This window comes from Panthera pardus, unplaced genomic scaffold (assembly GCF_024362965.1).
Source record: "Panthera pardus isolate Hobbes unplaced genomic scaffold, ASM2436296v1 HiC_scaffold_6, whole genome shotgun sequence".
NCBI lineage: Eukaryota > Metazoa > Chordata > Mammalia > Carnivora > Felidae > Panthera > Panthera pardus.
Window position 1 is genome coordinate 73,084,096 of NW_026526991.1, and position 19,931 is coordinate 73,104,026.

At 35.3% G+C, this 19,931-nt stretch overlaps 1 protein-coding gene across 5 annotated transcripts in view; it reads right to left on the reverse strand.

Moving 5' to 3' along the window:
* CNTN1 (contactin 1) overlaps positions 1 to 19,931 on the reverse strand; it is a 363,960-nt gene that overhangs the window by 116,020 nt on the left and 228,009 nt on the right. For all 5 annotated transcript variants that reach the window (XM_019452463.2, XM_019452461.2, XM_053895743.1 and 2 more), the window contains 2 exons: positions 15,006 to 15,133; positions 14,532 to 14,707 (listed from right to left, as the gene is read on the reverse strand). In XM_019452463.2, coding sequence (XP_019308008.2) covers positions 14,532 to 14,707; positions 15,006 to 15,133 — 304 coding nt within the window. The remainder of the gene's footprint in view (positions 1 to 14,531; positions 14,708 to 15,005; positions 15,134 to 19,931) is intronic.

Here is a 19,931-nt window from a genome sequence, read left to right on the forward strand (position 1 = left end):
CCCTCCCTCTCTTTCTCTCTCTCTCTCTCTTCCCTTTGTGAGATTCTCTCTCCCTCTCTCTCTCTCTGCCCTTCATTCACTTGTGCCCTGTCATATGTGTGTGTGTATGCATATATATAAAGTGAGAGATATGAAACTCTTTCTTTTACTCAAATACTTAGTGGGCATTGTAGGGTTATTGACCTGATTTCAATATTGTTGTATGTCAGGTAATAGGGTAGGCCAACCACAGTCAGAACACATACAACATTTACTAAGTTCACTGTTTCATATAGGTACAATTCATGGCATGCAAAAACAATGACAATAGTAACATCAAAGATTACTGATCACAGATGACCGTAACAAATATAATAATAATGAAAGTTTGAAATATTGTGAGAATTATCAAAATATGACACAGGGACACAAAGGAAGGAAATGCTATTGGAAAAATAGTGCTGACAGACTTGTTCAACATAGGGTTGCCACAAACTTTCAATCTTTAAAAACACATTATCTACAAATAGCCATGAAGTGCAATAAAACAAGGTATGCTTGTAATCACTAGTTATAATCTGAGCACATTGGTTCAGTTGGTTATAATGGGATCACTACTATCTCCATATAAAGAACTTGTCAGTGGCCACGCACATTGTTCCTTGACAGTAGCCAGTCTTAGTAAAAATGAAGATAAAGGATACACAATTTAATGTCAGTTGGGGGTCTTCTTGTGCCCTGAGGTCTAGATTGACTAAAAATCCAGCTTCGAAGATTTCTGAAAATTCTTAGAGTAGGAGAGTATTTTCCTTCTGCTATATTTTTTAGTTATTTTGGTGCCACTAAGGAACACCATACAAGAAATTTAGCTCTTTCTCTATTTTGCCATACAACCTAGTAACACAAGGTACTCCCTAGTAAGGTGGGTTTACTGAATTGAAGATGATGGAATTGGTTGTATCCCACAGGGTGGGGCATATCGACATTAAAAATGATCATTCACTACATATTTCTACTCTTAAAAGTCCTGTTGGCCATATTTTTACTGGGGATTTCACAGTGATTTTACCTTTCCCAGTGCCCTGCCATCTTGCTGGCATGCACTCCTGCTCCTGTCTCTTACTTCTCTCTGTTTTCCCCTGGAAACAGAGAATTACTCTTCTTTCTTCATGTTAATCTGCTTAATTCTACGACGGCTGCTTGGATTGAATAATATCTATTCTTTAAAACCTGAATTTCTGTTCTTAGGTTTTTTCCCCCATTTTTAAAAAATCTCTTAATCCTCAATTCATTTTAATCTGGTTCCCACCTCTTCAACTTATTTTATTTGACTTCTAATAGCATTTGAGCTTTCCTACACACTCAATTTCCAATCATCTAGGACAACGCACTTTTCAGAAACTTTGAGGGCATTTTCAACCCTCTTCTTCAACTTCCTTATAATTCAATCATAAATTCTTGAATTTATCCATTCCTCCCATTACCACTATCTCTTTCTTTTTCTAAGCTACCCACATCTCTCACTGAACTACTATGACCTATTAGACCACAACCTCCACCCTTATTCTACTCTATTCTCTTCTCTACTTGGTACCCAGAGTGACCTTTTTAAAATGCAAGTGTGATCAAATCACCCCTCTTTGTAATAATACAACTTACTGAAAGCTTTAAAAATGTTCCTCTTCCTGGAATAAAACCTATATGTGTTATAATGACCAATCTGGTACCATTTTCTAGAGTCTGTCCAATATTGCAGCTTACCTAGTGCCCCCATTTCACTTACTCTGCTCTCCAGGAGAACGTTCCCTTTTTAGGCCCTTAAATGCATCTTGTTCTCTCCCATCTCTGGTTCTTCATAGTGTTTCCTCTCCTGGAATGTGATCTCCCTCATTCACCTAAGTAACACTCTCCACTCACCAATACCACTTCATTTCCTCAAGCAAGACTTTCCATTTTCTCTTGTTATATTTTGTCACAGCACCTTTTACCTTATGTCATATAATACATCTCAACTGCAATAAAATATTTGTACAACTGTATGATTAAAGTTGGTCTTCCTGGAGGACTATAGGTTTTATGTGAGGAGAAAACATGCCTGTTTTGTTCATCATTGCATCCTTATGTTATATATGTACAAAGCTGTCTTCTACTGAGACATGATAATTTTTTGAGGGAGGGACTAGATCGTATTTATTATTATATACAAATTAATTATATCTGACATACAGGGGAAATTCAACAAATATTACACAAATGAGTTAATAAATATTATGTAAAATGTTTTTATTAAATTCTTTTAGTAATTTTGTATGACTTTTTCAGGTAAGATAATAATATTATAAGATAAAATAACCAAATTAAGAACAACTATTGCTATCCACATACATGAGAGCAAATATATATAATAATATATTTCAAACTAATTTTATTAGGAAATAAAGTTTTAGCACTAACATGCAAATTTATAGAAAAAAAATGCAGTTAACATATAAGAATGGAAACCTCTGAGTTTTCCAACCACTTATATGTGCTATAAAGAATCTGGCCTTGGGGCACCTGGGTGGCTTGGTCGGTTAAGCGTCCGACTTCGGCTCAGGTCATGATCTCACGGTCTGTGAGTTCGAGCCCCGCGTCAGGCTCTGTGCTGACAGCTCAGAGCCTGGAGCCTGTTTTAGATTCTGTGTCTCCCTCTCTCTCTGCCCCTCCCCTGTTCATGCTCTGTCTCTCTGTCTCAAAAATAAATAAACGTTAAAAAAAAATTAAAAAAAAAAAAGAATCTGGCCTTGTCGGAAGAGAGGTCTGTTATTTTCTCAGACTCTGGAAGGTAATCTATACCGTCTTTTTCTGTCTGGGTGTCTTGGATGATACTGGATAGACTAACAACATGATTTAGAGTGGGTGTTAGAGACACCTGTATACTTTTAGACTTAGGGTCTAACACTGTCTAGTGACTTAGGCAGTGGCTTTGGTCATGTGGTATCAGTCCAATCTTAAGACTGACATTAACCATATGGTCAATCAAACATGCCTACATGGTTAAGCCCCAGTAAAATCTCTGGATACTAAAGCTCAGGTGAGCTACCCTGATTGGCAATACTCTGTGCACATCGCCACACACGTAGGCTGATAAAGTAAAGCATCTTGACTCTCTCTTGTACAGAGAGAGAACAATGGAAGTTTTGTATTTCGTATTTTTCCTGGACTCTGCCCTACGCACTTCTTCCATTGGCTGATTTTAACTTGTATTCCTATAACAAACTGTGACCATAAGTATAATAGCATTCGGGAAGTTCTGTGAGTCCCTTCCAGCAAATCAAAACTGAGGGTGGTTTTGGCAACCCCTGGAACTTGTAGTTCATTTAAGAAGTGAAGATGGTCTTGGAAACCGTACCCTTTTGTAGTTGGCCTAGTTCCTCATAGTGCCTTACTAAATAGAATTCTTCTGAGAAAGGAGATAAAGAAATACTATGGTATTATTTATAAATACTTTTTAAAAAATATTTGAGGTAAGGAGAGAATAAATGTGTGTGTATAGTGAAGGTAGTAATAAATTTTTCTTGAGCTATCATACGGGCCATTATGGCACATTAGCCAAAGTGTATATGTGGTTTACCACTTAGAAATTTCCCAAACCTAAATCAAAAGACCTGCAAAATATAAATGCCCATTCCTTCCTTCCCCTTCCCCCATGAGTAATTTTCTAGTGAGAAAAAATAAAATTATAATAAAATAATCTAATTTAAACATTATATATTTGTAAAGCATACGGCTTCAATGTGCTTTCACATTCTTAACAGCACGGTACTGTAATACTAAATATTCAGTAATGGAAGGATATTAAGTAAAATCTTTTTAAGTTATTATGACATAAGATAATAAGGTATATTTGAGAAAACTAATGTGTGCATAAAAAATAAAAAGCAGTTCTATTATATGCTTTCATTATGTGAACTCACTACCCTGTTTGATTCCTATGTTAGATGAAAGCTAATCCTGTTGCTAAACTCACACTATTTCAATGAGCCATGTGATTAGACTGGAATTAAAAAAAAAACACAACACTTCAGAAATATTAAATGTTTTCATTCAACCTCAGAATAAAAAATTGAGGGCAGAAAAAAAATGTGCAAATAAACAAGTTGTGACACCATAATTGCCTTTAGTAAAAAATTTGTATTCTGTATACCTAATATTCTTTTTTCTTAATAAAATGGCTTTTTCCTCCAGACTCTCAGTTTGAAACATATTGCTGTTTACATATTCAGTTATTTTATTCTCAGAGAAATAATGTGGCATGATTTTTATACTTTTCACATGTAATGAAAACTGCAAACTATTTTATGTCTTAACATTATATTAAATATATACTATTTTAGAATAAACTCTTTAAAAGTTTTAATTAAAACTATTATAAAAGTTTAATGCTAAAGTAACTTAAATGTCAGCAAGTTTTAAACATTAGGACTTAGGTAGGTAATGACAGACTTCTTGTATATCATTACCTTATACTTATAATAATAAGGGATTTTAACATTTATTTTCGTTTGCTCTATATTTGGTAAAGGTGTGGTACTGGAATGTCTCAAGAAGGAAAGCAAGGGAAAATATACTATATCATTTCCAATATAGTTGTGTATGTATAAGAGCTTTCCTGAAGTTTTATAAATGGTAATAGCTCTTTCCATACCTCAAGAGAAGCCGAGGTTCTCAGTGGTCAGCAGAACGCTTACAAAGCAAGTAAAGATCATGGACCTCAGCACATTCTAGCCACAAATTAGATACGAATGCTCTCTATATTTTCACTAAAAAAACCACAGCTTGGCTGAATTACAAAATGCTTCCCTTCATGTGAGGAGAGTTGAATCACATACTGGAAATTGTGATAGCACAGCTCAGGGATGTTCCAAAGTGTATATGTGGTTTACCACTTAGAAATTTCCCAAATTTAAATCAAAAGACTTCCAAAATATAAATGCCCCTTCCCCCCTTCCCCCCTTCCCCCTCCCCCGTGAGCTAAATCTACAAATTCATCTCTGCAGTATAAATGAATCTGAATTACTAAGATGTAAATTGAATTAATCATCATGAACAAAGAAATAGGTTGTATGGTGCATACAAGGTCTAGATAAAGGCTATATATATATATCAATGAAAATGGCTAAATATCAATGAAAACATCTATTTTGTCCCATTGAAATGCAGAAGGAAGGGGCAGACACAGAAGGTTGAAGGAAAGAATATCCCTTAAAGAGAATGTTCTAGAAACTTAGAAGCAAAAGCTATTAAACATGTTTGATACATGCTATATCTATGAGAGATTAAAGAAATTCTCTTTTTAGTTTTGGCTTGTTAGATTAAAAGAGGCATAACTATAGCAGATGTATCACTGCAACTATAAACTTCAATATCACTATCACCAACACAATTTACAGCCTTAGTTAGGGTTCCATAGGTGTCAGACACTATTATAAATAAATATTCTATGTGTTCAGACTCACTTGCTCTTAACAGCAAGTCTGTGAGACAGATACTATTCTTAGTCACATTTCAGGGAAGAGGACACAATACTGCTATAACTAAAGCCACTACTATTGCCAGTAGTGATGGAATAGAATTGCTGCTGATAGAACACTTCTGCTGCTACTAATCCTACTATTAAAACTGCACCTGTTGGGGCGCCTGGGTGGCTCAGTCGGTTAAGCGTCCGACTTCAGCTCAGGTCACGATCTCACGGTCTGTGAGTCCGTGAGTTCGAGCCCCGCGTCGAGCCCCGTGTCGGGCTCTGGGCTGATGGCTCAGAGCCTGGAGCCTGCTTCCGATTCTGTGTCTCCCTCTCTCTCTGACCCTCCCCCGTTCATGCTCTGTCTCTGTCTCAAAAATAAATAAACGTTAAAAAAAATTGAAAAAAAAAAAAGAAACTGCACCTGTTAATTGCATTATTGCTGCTGCCACTGTGGCTACTATTCCTGAACTCCTTGGAATATCTGATTTAATTTATTAAGTGACATTTAAATGTCTGGCAATATGCTTTACGTATATACATTTACATACCTTTTCTTATGTAGCTTTTATTATACTCAGGGAGATACTATTTATATTTCCATTTTAAGGAAAAGGAATTTGAGATTTTAAGTTGAGGGGCTTGTGGAAGTCTCCACAGTTAACACTCATTACTGGTGTTAAACTGTTTCCAAAATTCTACTCTATGAATCAGACAATGGGATTTAAGTTCACAGTTTTGCAGGTAAAAATGGGTATCTTCTCATAGCAGAAAGAATACAATGCTATTATTTTATATAATTATTTGTTAAGTTCTTAACTTATTTAAAGGTCCAAACATGAGAAAATAGAATACTACCATGGTCACCTGTATACCAACCATTTGATTCGATAATTGTAAATTTACCATACTTGCTTTACCTAATTAGTAGCTAGCTAGCTCTGTCTTTCCTTGTCTCTATATATACAACGTGTCCATCTTTTTGAGTATTTGAAAAATGTATAACTGATATTATCACACTTTCATTCCTCAAAATATTAGATTGAATCTCCAAAAATGGTTATTATCTTACATAATTGCAAAAGCATTTTCACATGTAACATAACACCAATTTCCTAATATTACCTAATATTCAAGTGTTATTGTATGCAATGCTTCAGCATTAAGATTTAATGTGGAAATTTTTTTAAAGATATGACTTAAAAATATTATGAAAATGAAATAATATCATAAAGACTTAAATTAGGGAAGTGGTCTAGGATTATTACTAAGGTAACCAATTATTTACAGAGTCAATGTAAATATTGAATATCTTTAAATTTGGTTATTTTGATGGCTGAAGTGTCCAGTTTTGATCATTTGGACAATTTTATTTATTTTTTTGTTTTGTTTCTTTTTTTAAACACTTAATATTTTCACTTTTTTTTTTTAAGAGAGAGCAGGTGAATGAGGGAGAAGGGCAGTGGGGAAGAGAGAGAATCTTAAGCAGGCCCCATGCTTAGCGCAGAGCCCAATGTGGGACTCGATCCCATGACCCTGGGATCATGACCTGAGCCTAAATCAAGAATCAGAGCTCAACTGGCTAAGCCATCCAAGTGCCCCTACAGTTGAAAGTAAGCTTGGATATTAATTTGTATGGTTTCACATCAGTTCCCATTAGCCTTACGGTTCTTAAGATCTTCAAGGATCACTTGGTAGAAGAAAGGGATCATATGGGAAGTTTTGTGGGACAACAACCTCACCTTCTTGTGAGGTTCTTGTCTTTTATTTATTGGGCTTCTTGTCTTTTATTTATTGGGCTTCTGATTAAATTCTCTTTGCAAAAAGGATTTTGCTGCTAAAAAGTTGTTGTTGTTGTTGTTGTTGTTGTTGTTGTTGTTGTTGTTGTTATTTTAAAACTTCTGATGTGGACTAACCTCCTTATATAATAGATGAAAAGCCTAAGGCTCAGAGTGACTGTTTTGATCAAGGACATAGAACTCTGTCAAAGGCAAAACCAGAAAAAACACTCCAGATCTTTAGATACTATTATGTTCTTAAAAACAAAATGAAAAAAATTAGATAGAATTTTTGGAATATGCCAGCTAATGACAAAATAGTGTACTGCTGGTGTGATATAAATAAAACATCAAAGTCCACAACGTAAAAATTATAAAATTCTTAAGACACCGAAGGGCTACATGTTTATTTCTTCCTCTTTTTATCTAAATACTTATCATATTTTGCCAGAATAATAACTGCCGTGATGCTTAAGTATGCAAGGAGTTCTATGTAAAACAAAGGGGACTTTAACTTTGAATATATTTCTGGACATTTTCTAAGCCAAGACATTTCTGAAGAACAAAGACTTGTTGCTCTATGTTCTTATTTCCACTTACTTAGCATTGCCATCAACAAATGCTCACTAAGGACCAGACTATGGGGTGTTATGCTACAGAATAACCTTAGCTGACATGGTCTCTACACAGGAAGTATAATGTTCTAAAAGAAGCCAGAACATGTATAGACATGTCTAGTGAGCATGAAAACCCACCTCCATGTTTACTGGTAGAAAATGGCAAATAAAAGACAACAGTTAGGTGTAAGTAAAGGTTTATTAGGGTAGTGAAAGGACGGTCAATAATGTTAAATGCTTAGACAGCGTGAAATATAACAGAGTACTCCATCAGTTTATCAGAATGTTCTAATGCTTATCAATTAATTACTCATAAGAGCAGAGAAAGGATTTGGCAACAGATAGAATGACTTTGAGTTTTGTCGGGGTCACAAAACTATGTTAGGGGACTATATATGTTTTACGCATTTCCTTCTCTCTCCCACTGCCTGTCAAAATGTAAGTCTTAAGTTCACAAAACACATGAAATCTATCATCCTCTACCACTCATACTATTTTGGAAAATGTTTTAGCCAGTCTCTTATAATTTTTCTTTTGTCCTAAGCACTCTCATCTGCTCGAAATAATATAACTTCTCCAACACATCATGCTTAAAACCCTTCCGTGGGCACTCCCTTTATGTCTAAGTCTCCCTTTTCATCTCCCTTGACAGTAGTTTCTCAATCTTGGCACTACTGACAATGTGGACCAGATAATTCTCTGTTGTGAGGGAATGTCCTCAGCATTATAGGATGTTTAGCAACACCTGTGCTAAACAGATGCCCATAATACATAGCCCTTCTCCCTCCTCCCCATAGTGGTGACAACCCAAATTGTCTCCACAAATGGCCAAAGTCCCCTGGGGAGGAAAATCGTTCCCAGTTTAGAACCACCACTTCAGGGCTTGCATCATCTTGCGGTGCCTGCTGGTCTTCTGCTCTAATGCAGTCCTTGCCTGGATGATGGCCCAACCTTCCTTTTCTCCTGCAACCTTTACCCCCCAATTCTGGACAATCGTCACCTTCTTGCTGAGCAGTAACAGAGAACCAATAACATTTTTATTGTCATTCCTTCCTTCTCTCTCTCCCTCTCCTCCTCCGCCCCTCTACCTTTGGATATGCAGAAGCAAAATTTCTGTTCAAATTCATAACATATTCTAGTATGGAACACATAGGTCTTAAAGTTAAGCACCATGATGTTACATGTTCAGTATAATTAATATTTTCTTTTAAAAGGAAAACCTGAGGGTAAGAAGTCTGTCCTCCTGTGTTTTGAATGGTGTTGTATATACAAGCAGAACAAATGCACACCCACACACCTGCAAACACGCACTACACCTATCTTCCTAAAGGAGATCAGAAAGAATTGCCTACAACTACAAAGACCACCAGAAACCATGTAGACTTGATTTACAATGTATTGCAAAGTTTGCTAATAGTATAGGGAAAGTGAAGTAATTTGGATAAACCTGAGTGAATGTAAAAAGGTTCATTTAACACAATGATAGAATAAATTGGGAGTTGAACAGCACTGCCTTATAGTGCTTTGAACAATGGGAGATGGGTATTAACCAGTGGATGAGAATCCGAAGTGGTGAAGGCCACGGGGTCTGCAGTCAGAGCACCTTGGTTTCAAATCCTCCCTGTCACCAACAAGTGGTATGAGGACTTTGGACAAGTTACTCAACCTTTCTGATCCTCGGTTTCTTCACTTTGAAAGTTAAGAAAAATCACAATAATATATGTTTCCTAGAGGATTGCTATGAAGATCAATGGAGAAACACATGAAAAACATTTAACCCAATGCTGGCCAAACAGGAAGCACTCAATAAATGTTAACCATTCCCTCAACAAGGAAATAGCTAGAACTTTTTGTTTCAGATTAAGTATCCAGTGCAGCAGGAGTGCAAGAATTAAAGTATGAAAAATTGAGATCTGTAAGCTGAAAAAAACTATGTAGCAAAACCCTCTGGAAATTTCAGTGTGGAATGATTGCCCTCTATGCAGAGTATTAATAACTGCTTACAATCTGCCAGAACTTGTGTCAAGTGCTTTGTAGGCATTCTTTCACGGAATCGTCACAAAATACTAGGAAGCACCAGTTTCACAAGCCCAGTGAAGCAACCTGAATCAAGTAAGTGAATTATTAATAAAATTTTACAGAGATCGAAATCTGAAAGTTTAGAGAGGTTTAATCACTGGCTCAGGGTCACACAATAAGAAGTGACAAAATGAAGCCTAGACCCCAGGACTGGTTGTGGCAGAGCCTCTGAACAATTCAGATGCTATTTATGAATTCAAAACATATACGTAATAACTTATTGCCAAATTTCAATTTTAACATTTATTTGTATTAAGAGGAACAGGAAGAAGATATTAGAGTGGCAATACCTAGAATTGGAAAGTTCCAACTCATGCGGTTAACTAAGATAATGGCTCGGACAGGAAGGCGTTGTCAAATATTTGAAAGAAAATGACTCAAAGTAGATGTCAAAACTTAGATGGTTATTGAAAAAAAGTAACTTCCCCAGATCAGACACCACTGTGGGAGAAACATAAAATGGTATATTAAATAGGTTTTTTTTGTTTTTTTGGTGGATAGTTTTAAGTCCTTTCAAGAACAAAAGGGAATATAAATTAAATTGATAAGTGAAATGACTCTGCCCTTTATACTTACTCTAAGGCAGTAAGCAGCTATTTAACTGGAAAATAAAAATAAAAGCCATTTTATAGTTGGGCTTGAAAAATTTATTTATTTGTCACAAAGCTTTGATAGAATAAAAGAATGCCAGATAAACTGCTTATAAGCTTATTGTATCCAAGCTTCAATTTTTAAAATTTATGATTCATATATATAATTCTTAATATCCTTCTATGCATAAGTTCAAATGAAACATTTACTGAACCTGATTATATAATAATATAATGCTGAGTGACTCTTTATGGAATGAAAGAATAAATGACATAGCAGGTAAATTATATATTTGTTATTTTTTCTATAATCAGTATGAAGTGTTTCCACACAGCTTTAAAATTAGTATCTATATATCTATATCTATATCTATATCTATATCTATATATATTTTAATAATCAATTCAAAAGAGTTTTGCATGAAGCAGGATCATTAAATGTAATGGCGATGTAATTTTTACTTTTTTTGCGAGCTCACTATAAATTCTTAAAAGAAATGCACCTTGGGGAGCCTGGGTCGTCAGTCTGTTAAGTGACCTACTCTTGATTTCCACTCAGGTCATGATCTTATGGTCCCTGAGATACAGCCCTGCATGGGGCTCTGCACTGACAGCACGAAGCATGTTTGGGATTCTCTCCCTCTCTCTCTCTGCACCTCCCCCTCCCTCTCTCAAAATAAAAATGAACTTAAAAAAAGAAATGCACCTCTTGAAAATATACTTTTTTCCTGATAATTATATGAATATAATTGAAAAAATATAAAGTATAAAATTTTTTAATTACCTATAATCGCATATATTAGACCTAAGTATGGGAAAATGTATTTGTTTAATTTCATAAACCTTCAAGTCCCAATTATTCCAGGCTGTGAAATTTGAAAACTTATGCAAGGTTGCCACATTGTGGTCAAAGTTGAGAATAGCAAGCTAAAATCAAAGCATCGTCATTGATTTGACATTGAATAAAATTTCTCATTGAAACTAAATTGGAAAATACAAACTTAGTTTCTGGAAATGAAAACCTTAAATTCTGGTTTACATATTCATTCTTCATTAATTAGGACTTCTGATATTAATTTTTAGCAATTAAATTTATTTAAACGAATGATGATGATGACATCGGTTTTGATAGCTATGGAAACATTTACATTTGAATTTTAAACTCACAGGGTGCCTGTAATTTATTTTGGATCAGTGCCTGTGTTTATCTTATTCAGTGTTTTATTCACCCTAGTGTCTATATCTGTTCCTGCTTTTGGTATGTGCCCAGTACAATATGTTAAATGAACAAAAATGATATTCACTAATTAAAATGCTGCCAGAATCAAATAAAATATCAACACATTATTTAAGGCCCCCCCAGAAATGATGTACTGACATATTTGCCCATGCAATTTGAATAATCAACAAACGCAGTCAGCAATGTCCCTTCCTTTGTATTCCCTCACTACGCTTGAGGTAGGAAGGGCCACTCCTTCTGACGTGGTCTGTCAATGCATCCAGCAGCAATTCCAGTCATTAGCATGATCTACCAAGAGGTGGATCAAACACATATGGTGTTTTTACTCAAACTTCGTGTTGTACATTTAGCAGTGAAGTCTGACTTTGAAGTTGGCTTTAAAACAGAAGGAAGATGCAAGGGAAGGTTTTATAGGTCTTAGGTTCAAAAGACAGAATTAAATTTAATAATTTATTTTAAAATAAATTTCTTACCTAGGTTTTTTTTAATTATTTAGAGAACTGAATCGGCCTGTCCATCTAATGTGCTCCAAATGTGTATTTGATATTTTTACTCAATTAAGTTACATATTTAGCTAGTGAATATGTGTTCTACCAGTGGTTATCACTTGGTGGAATAAAGCTGAAGCAGAGTTGGTGAGGCAAAGTGTGGCCTGCAGTGAGTTGTGCTCTGGATTAGCTGAGGGACAAGCACATGAACTTCTGTGGCTGTCATCTGCAAAAGGAGTCCAGTAAGTAATGACCAAAGTCTTTTATGTTTTTATGATCCATTTTATTATTTATTTCTTAACTATTATTCCAGTTATTTCTTTATTTTCCTCTTTTTAAGCTACCAGGCTCTTTTTCCTTTTTTCCTTTCTCCTTTCCTTCTTCTCCCTCTTTTCCTTCCTTTTCTCCTTTATTCCTTTCTTTTTTTTTGAAATATTTATTTACATCAACAAACATAATGTAACTATCATTTTAAAGTACATAAAGAAACTCCATGTATGAAGTTCCAGCAAATTCAAAAGTCTTTTTCTTTTAAGTAAGATATTTGTTTAGCTCATTTTTTCCTGTTAAAATGAGTGAAAACTGAGTAGCATTCACCTTACTTGCAAAATCAAACACAATTTGAGGAAATTACTAAAGATATCAGTGCTAATTTTACTCATGTTGGGAACAGGTATGAGTACGCATACCAAAATATTTTTCAGAAGCATAAGGAGAGATATCATATAAGGAGTATAATGTTAAAATAGTTCCCTGTTGTTATTTTCTAAAGTGTAAGTTTTGTTCTGAAAATGAAAGACAATCAGCAGGTTTACAGTAAATTTCTACTCATAGCTAGAGCTGTTAGATTTGCAGTTAATTTGTAGAAAGCATACATACTGATTATTGCATTGATAGTAGTTTTATGAATCTATCTAATAAGAATTTAAGAAGAAATGTTTTCATCTAGTTAAAATCAGTCTCACTCAACCTGGTTGAATGCTTGTTTGGCTTTTTAAAGTGTAAAGTTCTAGAATTTTTTTTAAAACTAGACAATTTGAAAGCATGCTATTATATGTACATATCAATCTTAAGATTTCATAGGACTTTAAAAATCCCACATATTCCATGGAGTTAATTCAAACTTTTATTTATATATTGATAATTAACTTCTAAAATTAAAATTAGTTTTCTTCACTAAGCATATGTTCTAAAGAGGTTTTTAGGTTCCTTAACAATAGCATTTCTAGGAGCAGACAGGAACAGTGGCCAATTTATCTTTTATATATAACTGACCCTTGAACAATACGGGGGGTTGGGGGCACTAAACCCCTGCACAGTTGAAAATCCATTATAGCTTTGACTCCCCAAAAACTTAACTACTAAGAGCTGTCCATTGACCAGAAACTTTAGTAATAAACGGTCAATTAACACATATTTTGTATGTTATATGTATCATATACTGTATTCCTATTATAAAGCAAGCTAGAGAAAAGAAAATGTTATGAAGAAAATCGTAAGGAAGAGAAGATACATTTATGTACTGTACTTATTGAAAACATCCACGTGTAATTGGACCTAGCAGTTCAGACCCCATGTGGTTCAAGGGTCAACTGTTCGCTGTAATTAGACAGTCCTATCTTGCACCAGCGATGTTCCTATGCAAGTCAGTATTCCTGCATTACTTACCAGTCCTTTCCCTTTATTTTCTTTATTTCTACATAGGGGCAACACTATTTGTACTTACAGGACTAGTGTCATGTATGATTTCCTATTCTTAAAATACAGCCATTTAACCCTTCTAAAAATCATGTGACTATTTCCTCAAACCCTCCCATATACATATTTTGCCTATTTCTTACCCTCAAAGAATAAGAGAAATGCCTTAAAGTCATCATTATAACAAAGGATAAGCTCTATGCTCTTACCTTATTTAAAATTATTATGAAGGCACTACAACCAAGAGTACAGATACAATGAGGTATAGTACACAGCAATATCAAAATGATATTGTAATGAAAGGAAAAATGAACCTAAAGCCCAATGAATATGTATTGATTAATATCTCTACCAGAATACTTACAGCAAGCCATTTTTGAAAAGGTTCAAGAGTGCTACAGGTAATATAAGTAAACCATGAAAAGCTTTTTTTTTCTTTTTTTTCTTTTTTTTTTTTTTGCTTGTTTTTCAGTCTCGTATGAATGATTAGAGTAAAAGGAGTTGCAGTGCAGACACATAGGGGTCAATGGAATGTTAATAAGATGAAACTTAAAACACATACCATAAAATTCCGCTGGTAATGAATGTTCTCTTTGTTAAAATCGATCACATAGCCATTGAAGGACCAAATAAATGTGAGATCCAGGGCGGGATCAAAGGACGCAGCACACTGCATGGTAGCATTTTCTCCAACAGTAATATCAGCATTAATTGGGGCCAATATAATTCGCGTGGGATCTACACATTGGAAAAAAAAGAATGAAGCACAATTCAAGAAAACATTAGATATCATATTATCTGGCAGTTTCAAAGAATAAAAGGTACTACATTTTTATTTCTCTGAACAAAGGGAGAAAGATGTTTTCAGATTCAAATTCTAGGAACAATTTCATTAAGCAAGAGATTTGCCCAATAGGCTTTTGAAATGGAAACTTATCAATACATGGACTGTCTTTGTGAATCATGTCTTATACTATATTAGAAACTAAGTACTATGAAACTAGAAAAAATTAATATTGATCAAATGGTTTCTTACCTGTAATAACAAGAGTGCCAGTGTTATTAGCCCTCCCTCTATTATTTTCTGCAAAGCATGTATAGATACCTCCATCATTTCTTGTAATGTTATTTATTTCCAAGCTGCCGTCTTCCCAAATGAGTATTCTATTCAAATGAGAGAAACACATTCTTCACAAAACTAATTTAATAAACATTTTACTACTCTGTCTTAGATTACAAACACTATCTTTTGATCATTACAATTTATACAAATTACTCGACAGTAACATTTTCTAAAGATGAAACATTCTAGCCTTTGTTTACACTATTTTTTCCAGCATTGACCAATTGCTTTAGAAATCCATCTTCATCTTTTTCTTGGACTATTGCAGTAGTCTCTAACCGGCCTCCTGCTTCTATCCTTGCCTGTCTCTAGTCTCTTTTCCACATGTCAGTCAGACATGAAGACATAAGTGACATAAGTCACACCATGTCACTCTTCCGCTCAGTGAGATCACTCTGCAGCTCAGCTCCCTCCAGTGATTTTCCATCTCACTCATAGTAAGAGACACAGTCCTTTGATTGCCCTTTTAGTCCCTGGGCAATCTCAAAGCTTTTGCACATTGGAACCTTCAACAAAGCTTTGCTTAATAATTCTAGTTAGCATTGCATGCATGCATATGTCACCGCTGCTGTCCAGGCACCCTCTCCAACCCATCCCTCCTCTAAGATTTTCTCTCCTAATATTCATGCCGTCACACACACTTCAGTTACTTATTAATCTATCCTTCCAATAGATGGTAACATTTCCATGCCAGGAATTTTTTATCTGCTTTGCTTGTGGCCCTGTCTCCAGCAGGTAATATATCTGTCTATTCATTCATTCATTCATTCATTCATTCATTCATTCATTAGAAAAAGAAAATCTGCATGCCAGGAATTTAGAAGAGGAAGACACTAATTACTGATTAGGAAGTCAATCAACCTTTTCTTGAATGAATGCACTTCATGGAGTTTAATTGAAGCAAATGTTTTTTCATATACTGCCATAAAATGACTTAAAAACTGCTGTGGAACAGCCTCAAACCAGTCAAACCAGTCATAGGCCTGAAATGAATGAGCCCAGGTCTTCCAGAAATGTGACCTCAGGACTTCAATTTGGACTTAAAAAAAAAAAAAAAAAAAATAAAAAAAAAAATATATATATATATATATATATATATATAATTTATTGTCAAATTGGTTTCCATACAACACCCAGTGCTCATCCTATTAAGTGCCCTCCTCCATGCCCATCACCCACTTTCCCCTCTCCCCCAATCCCCATCAACCTTCAGTTGTTCAGTCCTTAAGAGTCTCTTATGGTTTGGCTGCCTCCCTCTCTGTAACTTTTTTCCACCTTTCCCTCTCCCCCCATCTTCTGTTAAGTTTCTCAGGATCCGCATATGAGTGAAGACATATGGTATCTGTCTTTCTCTGCCTGGCTTATTTCACTTAGCATAATACCCTCCAGTTCCATCCATGTTGCTGCAAATGGCCAGATTTCATTCTTTCTCATTGCCAAGTAGTATTCCATCATATATGTATACCACATCTTCTTTATCCATTCGTCAGTTGATGGACATTTAGGCTCTTTCCATAATTTGGCTATTGTTGAAAGTGCTGCTATAAACATTGGGGCAACATGTGCCCCTATTCAACTCAGACTTTAAATTTAGCACAGACTATCATTTCCACAGCTACAGAGGAAGGCAAAAATATTTTTTAGTAATGTTTAAAGGAGGATATTCTAAAACCTTCCTTATTAACAGCTTCTGTAACAGATTAATATTTAGGAAATTCTTCTTTCAATGGAACCTAAATCTTTCATACTAGCAACCTAAATCTATTCCCTCTGTCTGCCTCTTCCTTAGAGACTAGAGACTATAAAAACTCATTATATATAACTATATTGTATTTAACTTGTATATTTATTTAAAAACTTTAGGGGCGCCTGGGTGGCTCAGTCGGTTAAGCGGCCGACTTCGGCTCAGGTCATGATTTCGCGGTCCGTGAGTTCGAGCCCCGCGTCGGGCTCTGTGCTGACAGCTCAGAGCCTGGAGCCTGTTTCAGATTCTGTGTCTCCCTCTCTCTGATCCTCCCCCGTTCATGCTCTCTCTCTCTCTGTCTCAAAAATAAATAAACGTTAAAAAAATTTAAAAAAACTTTACTATGCTATATAATATTTTGCATTTTGATTCAATATCGAATTGCCTATCATTAGATTTTCACTTTCCTGAATGTACCATTCCAAAAACCTTAATTTATCTCTGAAGCTTGGTAGAGCACATGCCGACAATTATCCATCTATTCCACCTTAAGGGAGGAGCTTGATAAAGGAAAAACACCATGTATCTACCTTATTGAGAAAATGCCAAATTTTCTTAATTCATTTCCACATAAGAAAATGCCAAAAAATTCCACCAATAATACATTCCAAGGTTTCCTTTTGCCTCTTTATCCAGTTCCAACTTAAATTTATTTCAGAATACTTTCTTTTCCTTGAAGAGAAACTGTAGTTTCAAAATAATATAACCTTAAAAGTACCTATTTGGTACTGCAGAAGCTTTGGCATGTGCCTCTAAGTTCTCCACTGTAAGAAGTATAACGGATCCACACAGCTGTTGCACTCAGAAATCCATCACTGTGTATTAACCAAGGCTATACTTTCCAAAGGCTGGTCTCAGCCAATGACAACCTGAGAGGAATGTAAAGGCAGACCTGTTTCTAGGAGACATCAGATTCTTAGGGGCAGTTTGAGCTGGAGGACTCTCCAGTGGCCTCACCATACTCAGATCTGCCCTGAAATCTGAGTCATTTCCTTGGGCCTTCCTTCCTGCCCTCCCTTTCTCCTTCATCTGGAATCAGTCCTGCATCTTGGTCAGATGGTTGTCCAAACCTCTACCCAGTGCCCTCTCTATTTTCCCATGTAGGCATTGCCATTAATAAATCTCCTGAATACTTACTCCTATATTGGCACCTGCTTCTCCAGAATCATATTAACAAGGACCAACATTAATGTGCCACACTTTTTTTCACTAAAATCTAATGTGAGCCCTTAGCCAATGTTCCACTGCACTATCATTTAATTATTTTGCAAATGAAGCTATGAAAATTATAGCCAATATGCAATGGAAAGAACAACAGCAATCATTCTTTCTAGAATCCACACTATTATTCTGTTTTCTCACATTAGCTCTCAGTTAACCTTTAGTATATCCAAAGTATATTCTTCTTTATGTCACTCATTTCACCTATTATTTCAGGCACTTATTTCGTGACACTAAAATTAATTTTTGGTAAGGATTACCATGGTAAGTTAACTTGATTTTTCTCTAATAATGGTCCCTATTTTTTTAATACATTTTTGGTTTATTTATTTATTTTAACAGAGACAGCATGAGTATGGGAGGGGCAGAGACAGAAGGGGAGAGAGAGAGAGCAGCAGCAGAGAGAGAGAGAGAGCAGCAGCAGAGAGAGAGAGAGAGAGAGAATCCCAAGCAACTCTGCACTTCCAACTCAGAGCCTGATGCAGGGTTCAAACTCATGAAACCCGAGTCGAAACCAAGAGTCGGACCCTTAACTGACTGAGCCACCCAGGAGCCCCTAATGGTCCCCATTCTTAAATCAATGCAGATTAAACTCTAGTCATCTTATCCTTATTTTCAGATAATCTGATATGGATAAGCAGTCCAATAAACTAGGAACTACTTGGTCTTTAATAAATTAGTCACTCACTTTTGCCAAAATTACCCCAGGATAACCTTCATTTTACTTGTTAATTGCTAAAGAATACTAACTCTAGAGAAGAAAAGAATTTTGGAGTTGCTCTCACATAAATGGCTCAGATAAAGATCACTTTAGAGCTGATAGCAGTCCATTAAATATGAAATAAACAACTACAAATAAATTCTGTTGTAAACTGTATATCATTTAGCTCCAAGTAAAATCATACAATTGAGAACCTAATTATAATTTATCAAGATTTATGTTTCTTCTCTACTGATAGGAAATATCACATAAACCATTTTACAAGCCACTAATCAAGTGTGGCTAACTGTAATGTGGAACCATTTTCTGTGGTTTATTAATCAGAATGAGATTACAGTTATGCTGAAAGACAGTTATTCAGGTGCTCCTTGAATATTATTTTTAAACAGAAATGTTTTATTTCTCTAAAACCAATTTATTAGTTGAATTTTTCTTAATGCATACTATCTTACCACATTGAACTTTATTTTTATGTAAAATACTGTATCTATTATAAAATCGTGCTTATAATCTGAAAAATTAATGGATTAAAGCAGTGAGCAAAAATTGGATTTATAGAGTCTTCTGTCAAGAAGTAATACAACTTGATTCAAAGACTAAAAATATTCTGACAAGATTAAAATGGTAAGATTTTAGGAGCTAGAACACATGTTGATATCTAGGAAAATATCCTTTTTCTTTTCCTTTTTTGAACACATACTGATATTTAGGAAAAACAAGGCCATGAAACCAGGTTCTGAGAAATCCTTGGTCAGAAAGGCTCATGACATTGGTCCTCAACAGAATCGGAGCAAGATTTTTTTCATTTAGGGGAGAAAGTTAGTGGCAGGGGTGGGGAGGCTGAGGGGGATGCTGTGCCACAAGTTTATTGCAGGGGTAACTAAGTACCTAGATAAGGGACTTAGCCTTTGGTCACAGTCTCTGCATTGCTCACTGTCTGATCATTGTTTCGGCAGAAAATTGAACAAATTAATTCTTCCTTTAACACTGATTCTGCTAGCATCATTTTGCTAAGGTCTTAATAAATCTTAGTCAAATCTATTCATTTTAAAAGTTAACGTGCTTGTGGAAATAACTACTGACCCTGTGCACTCCCTACCACCCCCCACCCCCATCTCGATCTCTGTCCCATACACAGCCACACTTGTGGCCA